The 9,269-nt window shown below is 49.7% G+C and overlaps 3 protein-coding genes and 1 non-coding gene across 9 annotated transcripts; 1 reads left to right on the top strand and 3 right to left on the bottom strand.

Moving 5' to 3' along the window:
* Positions 1–294: 294 nt before the first annotated feature.
* On the top strand, positions 295–2,414 carry Nap1 (Nucleosome assembly protein 1). 3 transcript variants are annotated; one of them, NM_057780.4, is made up of 6 exons: positions 295–381; positions 867–974; positions 1,061–1,529; positions 1,593–1,733; positions 1,796–1,984; positions 2,048–2,414. In NM_057780.4, exons 2-6 carry the CDS (start codon positions 889–891, stop codon positions 2,273–2,275), a joined length of 1,113 nt encoding a protein of 370 aa, NP_477128.1. In that variant the 5' UTR covers positions 295–381; positions 867–888; the 3' UTR covers positions 2,276–2,414. The 3 variants fall into 3 exon arrangements, with proteins under 3 accessions (NP_477128.1, NP_001246485.1, NP_001246486.1); NM_001259556.1 differs by lacking the exon at positions 295–381 and adding an exon at positions 427–545; NM_001259557.2 differs by lacking the exon at positions 295–381 and adding an exon at positions 578–679.
* asRNA:CR45926 (antisense RNA:CR45926) lies at positions 889–2,255 on the bottom strand. 2 transcript variants are annotated; one of them, NR_133137.1, is made up of 2 exons: positions 1,829–2,255; positions 889–1,770 (listed from the first exon to the last, which is right to left on the bottom strand). The 2 variants fall into 2 exon arrangements; NR_133138.1 differs by having other exon boundaries at positions 1,834–2,255.
* CG13562 (uncharacterized protein) lies at positions 2,320–3,839 on the bottom strand. 2 transcript variants are annotated; one of them, NM_001259555.2, is made up of 5 exons: positions 3,619–3,839; positions 3,348–3,554; positions 3,212–3,284; positions 2,984–3,159; positions 2,320–2,926 (listed from the first exon to the last, which is right to left on the bottom strand). In NM_001259555.2, exons 1-5 carry the CDS (start codon positions 3,758–3,760, stop codon positions 2,496–2,498), a joined length of 1,029 nt encoding a protein of 342 aa, NP_001246484.1. In that variant the 5' UTR covers positions 3,761–3,839; the 3' UTR covers positions 2,320–2,495. The 2 variants fall into 2 exon arrangements, with proteins under 2 accessions (NP_001246484.1, NP_611849.1); NM_138005.3 differs by having other exon boundaries at positions 3,348–3,839.
* Positions 3,840–3,927: 88 nt separating this feature from the next.
* Lpt (Lost PHDs of trr) lies at positions 3,928–9,028 on the bottom strand. 2 transcript variants are annotated; one of them, NM_138003.3, is made up of 9 exons: positions 8,325–9,028; positions 8,143–8,265; positions 7,909–8,078; positions 7,655–7,845; positions 5,634–7,597; positions 5,425–5,569; positions 5,059–5,357; positions 4,689–4,997; positions 3,928–4,630 (listed from the first exon to the last, which is right to left on the bottom strand). In NM_138003.3, the coding sequence occupies exons 1-9, from the start codon at positions 8,917–8,919 to the stop codon at positions 3,978–3,980; spliced, it is 4,449 nt and encodes a 1,482-aa protein (NP_611847.2). In that variant the 5' UTR covers positions 8,920–9,028; the 3' UTR covers positions 3,928–3,977. The 2 variants fall into 2 exon arrangements, with proteins under 2 accessions (NP_611847.2, NP_001286792.1); NM_001299863.1 differs by having other exon boundaries at positions 5,425–5,557.
* Positions 9,029–9,269: the final 241 nt, after the last annotated feature.

Here is a 9,269-nt window from a genome sequence, read left to right as displayed (position 1 = left end):
AAAGTTCAGTTTGTTAAAAAATATTAAATTTAATAAATTAGTTAGCATACAACGATTAAACTAATTACTGATCTGGTGCAATAAAGGTGAGGCTTTGCTTGTTGTTTAACAAATAAATGAATTTTAAATGTGCAGGTTAACTAGCTATGCGAGTACAACTTGTAAATAGAACATTCAAATTATTATCTAAAAATTAAAAAAAAAAATTAAAAATATTGTTGCACTGGGAGGGTTTGCGTCTCGGCTGGGAAGGTAGTGTGACCACAGCCTGTCATGAAATAGCACGTTTCGAAAGAAAATGGACCCCTCACCGCCAAAGCGCAGCATTCCTTTTTAAACATTTTCGTGGCGGTGCTCATCGTGCGTCTGTTCTAACCGAAGGTAAGTGGCGAATTTCTGACTGATTGACAGCAATTCGGGGGCCAACTCACCGGCCAGGCACTGGGAGCTCGCGACAGTGGTCAAAGTTGCCGATAGCCCTCGAATTTCGTCTACATTCGAGCTTATTTCGGTCCACCACGTGTTTTGCAAAAGCGCGTTGTATGGTAATTCGATTGAATCGCACATGCACACACACACACACACACGCAGGCAGATTCGCCGAATGGCGTATTAGTTTTTACAACGCCCTTCTATCGGTGCGAATATGCTATATAGTCTGTGAAATTCAGCTGCTCGAGTAAATATGCGGCTCCCTTTTCGCAAGTGCACCCAGTCTGGGATGGCAGCGCAGTGGGAATTTTCTGTATAAGAATGTGCACATATGCATATGCATGTGCACATGTGTACATCAGTCTGTACATCACTTGCGAAAACGTTTCGGGGTGCAAACAATTGCCAACAGACACTAATCGAGAATCTTGCAGTGAGATCAGCATTTATTGAACAATGGACGCCCCAGCCGAAGGACACGTTGACCCCGAGTCCTGCAACGAAATCGAGGACGAGAAGTCCGGCTCGGACTGCCAGTCGATGTGAGTAGAAAGAGGGGGTGGCAACATTTTGGCAAGCGAAAGCAAGCAAAAAATCAGGGGAATGACACACACAACCCACTTTTCAGGCCCGCCTACATGAACTCGGTCATGCGGCGACAGTATCTGCAGCAAATGGTCAAGATGCTGCCGGCTCCAGTGCAGAATCGGATTGTGTTCCTGAAAAACCTACAGCTGCAGCACCTGAATATCGAGGCCCAGTTCTTTGAGGACGTCTACAAGCTGGAGCAGAAGTACCAGGTGCAGTACCAGCCGTTGTTCGATAAGCGCAGGGAGATCATCGAGGGCAAGGTGGACCCCGCCGAGGAGAAGCCCCAGTGGAAGGAACCGGAGTCGTCGACCGACAACGAGGCCGATGCCGAGCACTTCCGCGAGGCCCTGAGCAGTTTGAAAAGTATTCCCAAGGATGCCAAGGGCATTCCCGGCTTCTGGCTGACGGTGTTCCGCAACACGGCCATAATGTCTGAGATGGTGCAGCCGCACGACGAGCCCGCCATCCGCAAGCTAATCGATATTTCCATCAAGTACGACAACGGGGTGAGTTTGCTGGCCAATAGTTCTAGTAGTCCTGCCCGTCTAAACCGCTTCTTTATTCATTAGCATTCGTACACCTTGGAGTTTCACTTCGACAAGAACGAGTACTTCTCCAACTCAGTTCTCACAAAGCAGTACGTTTTGAAGTCCACCGTGGATCCCAACGATCCGTTCGCATTTGAAGGCCCAGAGATCTACAAGTGCACGGTGAGCTATCTGCACTCTCGAGGGCAACAAGGGATTTCTAATCGAAACAAAACCAATTACAGGGGTGCACCATTAACTGGGAGAAGAAGATGAACCTTACTGTGAAGACCATCCGCAAGAAGCAGAAGCACAAGGAGCGCGGCGCAGTGCGCACCATTGTGAAGCAGGTTCCGACGGATTCCTTCTTCAATTTCTTCAGCCCACCAGAGGTCCCGAGCGACCAGGAGGAAGTCGACGACGACTCCCAGCAGGTAAGCTCACCCAACAACAGTTTCCGCAAGGCCACTTGCTCATCCGTGTTCGCTTCCTCGCAGATCCTGGCCACCGACTTCGAAATTGGTCACTTCTTGCGCGCCAGAATTATTCCAAAAGCAGTGCTTTACTACACTGGCGACATCGTCGACGATGAGGACGATGAGGACGAAGAGGAGTATGACGAGAACGAGGAGGATGAGTACGACGACGACGATGCACCGCCACCAAAGGGCCCCAAATCAGCCGGTATCAAGAAGCAGTCGCCCAACGACTGCCCGAATCAGTAGGTTGATGTGGCTGGATTACACATGTGTAATGTATATACATAATTCAAATTTGATTTGAAATATATTTTTGGTGAATAAAAATAAAAACAACAATTACAAACGATATGAGCTGAACTCGAATAAACCTACATGATATTAGAATATGGTTGACTTTGATTTAAAAAACATAAGCCTCCTGAGGTTGCTATTCTTGAACCAAGTGTTTTCTCCCAATACTCAGTCAAGCACCGCCTTTGGTCAGCAGCTTTAGCTGTTTCTTGGACAAGTTGTAGGGGTAGTGCAGGCTAGTGGGCACGAAGATCTGCCCCGTGACCTGGCTGTCGAAGTTCTCCTCGTAGCCCACCGTGTAGCCATCTGGTATCTTGGCCGTCTTTTGCCAGGTGAAGCACTCCGGCGGTGTGTAGTTCACGGCGTAGAAGGGATAGTCGAACGTGTTGATGTATATGTCGACGCAGAGACCATGGCTGCCCAGGTGAAGCTGACTGGCCACCGAGGGCTGCTTGAGGCCGCAGCTGCCGAGCATTATGTTGCGGTGGCAGGAGTAGACGAAGGTGCCCTTGTCGCGGCTCGAGTGGAAGCACTGCACATGCTTGCCGGCCTTGGAGTGGTCGACTGCAATGGGATCGAACCCGGGTCCGGCCATATCGCACGCTGCAGTTCAATACAATAATTACTGGGTGTGGCTAAGATAACGCTCAAGATACCGACTGTCTATGCTCTCGATAATGTGGTGTGGCCGTAGGGATCTTCCCACCGCCGAAGCCAGTTGTCCGCCGAAGCTGAAGCCAAACATATAGCCTCGTTTTGGATCGAATCCCTGCCTGAACAGTGTTAGGATAATGGACGATATGGCGCCGGTGAGGGTGTCAAAGTTTGTGTACAGCCTTTAAAAGTCGGATAATGAGAATTTGGGGTCAGACTACTACTACTACCCACCGCATGTACGAGGAACTGGCGACCACACTGTAGTCTATGCATATCACGCATCCGCCGCGGTAGTAACTGAGTCCTAAAATGCATATTTCGAGTAGCTTTCAACTTTGGCATTGAAAAAAATGCAAAAAATGCTCACTTTCAATAAGCGACAGCGCCCACTCGTCCGAACAACTTTGGATCCATCCATGCAGAACTATGGCAAACTTGTCCGTGGGCGAGCAACCCGAGCCACTGAGATCGTAGGCATCGTCGTAGGCCGAAGTCTCCATGGTTTTGGTGTTGTTCTTGTAGAACATCACCTTCATGGTCTTCTGGGCATCATATTTGATTCTCTGCTGGTGGGCTTCATAAACAAAAACATCGACATGATACGCTCGTCCAGCAGAAACTTTCTCCCACATCCATACCCAAAGTGTCATTTTGCGTTGCCTTTGCTGCTTGCTTTTGCCTCAAAATGGCATATTTAAGATTCAGTTTCGAGTGCGTTCCATCAATTAAGAGAACACAGCAAACAATTAGGATTGAGTGGAAACTACTGAACAACTGCATTATCTGGTCATCTGGATGGTTAGCTGAAAATAAAAAGTAACAACAGTGCAAACCGCGTAGAAAACCAGTTTTCTGTGCCGAAGAGATACAAATTCGATATGGTATACGGCAATCGATGAAGAATGGGGTTTGGCGCCAAAAGAGGCTGCATTCAAAAGTGGCGCTTTCTATTAAATATTGCATTTTCTTTATTTCAATTTAAACGATTCCGCTTCTCCTATGTAGAGCACTTTTCATTGTCATCAAAATCTAGGGAGTTGAGAACATTGACGTCCAGTTCTGGGTCCGCGTACTCCAGGATATTGAAGTCGTCTCCCATTTCGGAAGTGAGCGACTTGAGTAGGTCGTCGTCGTCGCCCTCGCCGAGTCCTCCCAGAAGGTCGCTGAATCCGACATTCTCCAACTCCACGGCGGAAGAGGTTGCCTCCTGCGGCTCGCCCAACTTCACATCCTGCTCCAAGGACCTGCCTTCAGATGGCTGAGATTTTCCACTTATGCTCAGCATGGGATTGTTCTGCGTAATGGGTGTGTTCTGCATCATTCCCAGCCGCATTACATCGTTGCCCAAGAACAAGTCCGAGTTGGCCCCCATGAGCATCGGCTCCGTGCTGTTCTTCTGCAGCAGGTTCCTGAGCTTCTTGTCGCCAATGGGTTCCGTGCCGTACACCGCCGTGTTCAACTCCAGCCTATTGTCCACGGTGGTCATTTTCAAGGTGCTGGCTGCTGTCGTGTGCACCTGAGTCCTTTGCATCGTGGCCTTAATCACCAGATTATCGTTAACGTTCGGCATCACGTGATGCGGATTGGGATTATTGGACGCTGCCTGCGCCGAGCCACCAACATAGTTGCCCATATCGTAGGCGTTTCCATCTAGACGAAAAAACAAGGGTTAGAGCAACTAAAACAAGTCTTGAGCTGCAGCACTTACTGTACGTGACAAACATGTTCGGCTGGTCTTCCTTCAGCTTGGGCGGTTGTTTCCACACTCTTCCCATTTCCTCCTGCTTCTGTGGTTTCGGTGGCATAGGTATTTTGTTCTGTTCCCGCCTCTGCCGCAGTGCTGAGCGATTGTCCTTGGCCTTCTGCAAGAACGGCGCCTTCTTCTCGTTGCACAGCGAGCGCCACCTCTTCAGAATCTGCTTGCAGCGGTCGTTCCAAATCGGAAACAACTCCTTCAGGTTGGGATGCTCAGTATTGGCATACAGCACGGCCGAAATGGTGGCCATGAGCCCAAGATCTGCAAAACAAATGGGGTGATGAGCATTTGAATCCTACACTATTTAAATGCACCCTCATACCCTCATCCTTGCGCATTTTCTCCGCCGTCTTTTGAGTGCCAGCGTTCAGGGTTTCCGTCACGGGCTCCACAACCTTCTGCTCCTCCTCTGGTCTCTTTTCGGTTTGCAAAACGACTTGGCTCATTATAGTTTGCATATTCTGCTTATTGGCATTTTGTGGTGCCTGCTGACGGAACTGAAGCTGCTGGGCGGGATTAACCAAAGTATTTCCGCCCAAATATAGCTGATTGTGAAACTTCTGTTCCTGTGGCAACTGGTTGGGGACCATGAAACTGTCGACCAGGACCGCAGGTGATTCCCTTTGAGAAAGAAAAAAGAACAAATTAATAAGCTTAGAATAGACTGGCATATGGACATGAGGCTCACCGCATTGGTTTTTCAATGACTTCAGCTGATGGAACCGTACTAACAGAGTTAGCCATGTCCAGTTCCGGAACATTTGGTGAAGCCAACGCATCCAAAGGATGCCGGTTAGCAAAGACAGTGTTCGAAATCTCCGCTTGCAAGGGATCTGCAAAAATGGTAAACGATACAACCTGGGAATAAAGTGGTCAGTGGGTTGGTTAAACATTTACCAAAAACATTAGACACTGGCGTCGTTCCGTTTTTGTTCTGGATTCCCATGGGCATTTGCTGAATGAAAACAGTTTTGTTCTCAGTTTTCAACTCAGCTTTAACTTTCTTCACGGTCTTCGCTGGACTCTTGTTCACCGCCAGTGTGTCCTGGTTGGCAGGACTCTTGCCCTCGGGCCGCGTGAAGTAAACCTTCATGGACGCATCAATTTCGTCAGAGGAATCTGTATCGGCCATGACAAGCTCTCCACCTTCCAGCAGAGGTTTTCCGAAGAAGGCCTCTTGCAAGTACACGGGATAGGCTTCAATCAGCTTGTTCTTCTGCTTCTTTCGTATGATTTTCTTCTTTTTGTCCATGGTCATAAGGGAATTTATTTGGTCAACGGCCGTCGTCTCCTCGCTGTCCTTCTTGAGACCTCGGTTGCGAACGGAGAATCCACCAATGCCCAGCTTCTGCAGATTGCGCTGTCGCTTCTTGCGTAATATGTTCACTCCCTCGTCGTTAATGGAGATGGTGAAACCCTCGGGAATAGCGTTCTCCGTCCCATCCCAGACCATGCCGTCTTTGTACTTTTCCAGCGCTTCCTCGGCGGCGGCCTCCAATTGTCCATCCTTGCCATTGCCGAGGGCTTGTCGCATTTTGCGCTTGCGTTTGATCTCCGTGGACAATGACTTGATCATGCCCAATCCGCTTTCGCTCAGGCACACTCCGTCAATCCAGTGGAGCGCTTCTGGAGCAGACTCGGGCATATCGCCGGATAAGGTAGGATGATTTCGCTCGGCACCACTCTTAGAATCGAAAGACGGCCCGGAGGAGGCTGTGATGTGCACAAATGGTTTGCTGCCCTGGGGAGTTATGGCCAGCGAATCCTCGTTACCAAACTTGGCATCCGCCAGGGAGTTAGTGCTCCTCGTCGAGCAGCGGCACTTGAAACACTTGTACACATTGTTGTCGTAGTGGTCAATGGTCAGCTGGGCATTGACAGAGTCGCAGTGGAAGTGCGCCCATAGCTCGCAGTGCTCGCACTGGATGATCATCTCGCCGTTGCTGTACGAGACTTTGCAGACGGGACACGAGGATTGGCTGGTGCAGGATGGGCACTCGAGCATGTTGGAGTCCCCGAACTCGCTCTTCTCGGTGGGATTGCGACCGCATTTCTGGCACAGTGTACAGAACGAGCACTTCCAGTTGCCCGTGGGCACGGTTTCCAGCGGAGGATTCACACAGTAAATGTGATACGAAATGTCGCACTCGTCGCACAGGAGCAGGCGCGCCTCGTCGTTCTTCTTGCCACATCCCTCGCACACTGTGCAGTCCAGGCATCGCCAACCCTTCTGCAGGATGCCTCGCGAAGGCTTCACGCCGGCGCAGTACGGATGATAGCATTGGCCGCACTGTGCGCAGGTGATCATCACGGAATCGCTCTCAATGCCCAGCGAGCCGCACATTACGCAGATGTCTTGCGCTTGGATAAACTTATCCCGCGCCGAGCAGAGCAGCAGCTTTTTGTCGCTGGTCAGATCTGTTTCCATGCTGCGACTCAGGCAGCGATCGCTCGAGATGGTGGGCAGCGCAAGCTGGCGCCCCTTGCCTCGGGTGCTGCGTTTCTTGTTGATCTGCGACATCACACCCATGCGGTGTAGGACGAACTTTCCGCTTCTACCGCGAACACTCGTAAGGCACACTTTTTTCTTGCCGGTGGGTAGCTTGTGGAGCTCATCGCTCGATGGATCCATTGTGGGTTTGCCCTCCAGCGGGTCAAGTTCGATTTCCTTGAGGCTCAGTTGCTCCGACGACGAATCCATGGCGGACAGCACGATCGAGTCGATTGTCTGTTGGGATGATCCCGGGCCCGACGAATTACTCTTGCAATTCGGACACACGTAGTCGTAATCTGGGTTTTGCTCCTTCTTCTTGTGGTAGGCCGTTAAATCCGCCTCTTCGTCACACGTACTGTGCACAAATCTGAAACGAATCCATATAATAAGCAAGACTAATCAGGCAGAAGCGAGTGAAACGTACTTGTTGCACCAGCTGCACTTGACCATTTCCTTGTGCGATGCTGCCCTGTACGCTTTCTGGCAAATCGGGCAGGAAAAGCCCTTGTTCCGCTGCTGATAGCACGAATCGCAGATTGTGTAGTGGCTATGCCAGCGGGAGGAGCTGCCGCCGCCAGGAGTTCTTGAACCACAATCCGTACAGACGCGACAGCGCTAGAAGGAACATAAATACCATAAGTATTGGATAACACTTAATATCCGTCAATATCTGCTTACATTGCACTTCCAGCCATATTTGGGGATGGCTGAGATAACTGGTCGCAAGCAGGAGGCGTGGTAAGTCTTCTGGCATTGCTCACACTTAACGTACTTGGTGTCGTTCGAGTCTTGCTGCCTGCAAATCTGGCATTTTGTGCAACGGGCGCAGTTCCACCCAGAACGCGTATCTATGGAAGCATTAAACATGTAAACATGTAAACCAATGGTACGATGGTACTTGACAGTAGTTACCCGGCAAATTGGCCAGACCAATGCAGGTCGAATGAAAGTGGTCTCCGCAGGTACTACACATGATCAGCTTGGACAGATCCCCCAGCGAGGAGCAGGACAGACACTCCACATTATTGTCGCTGCCTGTAAGTCATTTGTTTCCATTAGTTTCTGTGAGAGTTTGCTGCCCAAGAATCACTTACATATCACAGGCACCTGGCTCAAATGTTCCGTGCAGAAGACCGTAAAGCTCTCGAGGATCAGAAGGCACCCAGCAGCGGCGGCACACGGCCAATGGTGCACCTGGCGGCAGTTCATCTTGCAGTTGATGGAGGCCCCGTAGCGTCCACAAAAGTTGCACTTTTGCTCCAGGAACTCCGCGAAGTGGGTGGCAAAGTACGCGCCATCTGCATCGCTTATCTGACTTTTGCGCAGCGACCACATGATGCACATGCGGTGCACGTAGACGAACCCCTCGTCAAGAAATTCGGCGGGATGCACGACGTCCGGCTGTCCAATCTTGTCCAGCTCGTAGTGACAATCGCCCGAACTAGAAGCGGCCTGCTTAGGCCCGTATAACAGCCTGGATCCGTCCTCCCTCAGCCGATCCGTCGGATATTTATCCTTGATCTCGGCGGGCGCGGGCGCCTTCAGTTGTAGAATCTCGCCCTGGCCCAAGGCACTCTTCTCGCCGAGATTGCATAAACAGCACACCTTGCCCGGAAACTTCTCCGGGAAGTACGGCAGGTCGTCGGCCACCGCCTTCTCCTCCATGCTCACAACAACGTTCGTGCTCATCGCGGATTGATGCGTTTCATTAAAATAACAAAAAATAGCCGCCGCTTATTTTGTATACATTACTCGACAGCTAAATAAAATGTCAACGTGCATCGCGCCCCAATGTTATCGAACAGGCGTCAATGTTGTCGAGAACGATGTGCGTTCGTTTGCAGAGCGAGTAGTACAATTATTAGATATAAATATAAAAGTCTTCCTTATATTACAAAGTATTTATACTTTTAAATGGCAAATCAAATATAACATCATATTTTAATTTTTTTTATGCGGCTACAAATTAATTAATTAATTTCTGAAATTATACATTATAAATAATAATACACTTACATTAGGCTGTCACGCCTACATAT

This window comes from Drosophila melanogaster, chromosome 2R, assembly GCF_000001215.4.
Source record: "Drosophila melanogaster chromosome 2R".
NCBI classification, from domain to species: domain Eukaryota; kingdom Metazoa; phylum Arthropoda; class Insecta; order Diptera; family Drosophilidae; genus Drosophila; species Drosophila melanogaster.
This window is presented reverse-complemented; position numbering and strand designations above follow the sequence as displayed.

Excerpts from the sequence above, each read along its gene's own strand:
- CG13562 (NM_001259555.2), bottom strand. The coding sequence starts at position 3,760 with ATGCAGTTGTTCAGTAGTTTCCACTCAATCCTAATTGTTTGCTGTGTT. Across the intron at positions 3,285-3,347 it reads GGCGCTGTCGCTTATTGAAA|GACTCAGTTACTACCGCGGC; the intron begins GTGAGCATTTTT and ends TATGCATTTTAG. Across the intron at positions 3,160-3,211 it reads GCCAGTTCCTCGTACATGCG|GCTGTACACAAACTTTGACA; the intron begins GTGGGTAGTAGT and ends CGACTTTTAAAG.
- Nap1 (NM_057780.4), top strand. The coding sequence starts at position 889 with ATGGACGCCCCAGCCGAAGGACACGTTGACCCCGAGTCCTGCAACGAA. Across the intron at positions 975-1,060 it reads GGCTCGGACTGCCAGTCGAT|GCCCGCCTACATGAACTCGG; the intron begins GTGAGTAGAAAG and ends CCCACTTTTCAG. Across the intron at positions 1,985-2,047 it reads TCGACGACGACTCCCAGCAG|ATCCTGGCCACCGACTTCGA; the intron begins GTAAGCTCACCC and ends GCTTCCTCGCAG.
- Lpt (NM_138003.3), bottom strand. The coding sequence starts at position 8,919 with ATGAGCACGAACGTTGTTGTGAGCATGGAGGAGAAGGCGGTGGCCGAC. Across the intron at positions 8,266-8,324 it reads GAGCCAGGTGCCTGTGATAT|GCAGCGACAATAATGTGGAG; the intron begins GTAAGTGATTCT and ends AATGACTTACAG. Across the intron at positions 4,998-5,058 it reads GAAAATGCGCAAGGATGAGG|ATCTTGGGCTCATGGCCACC; the intron begins GTATGAGGGTGC and ends TTTGTTTTGCAG.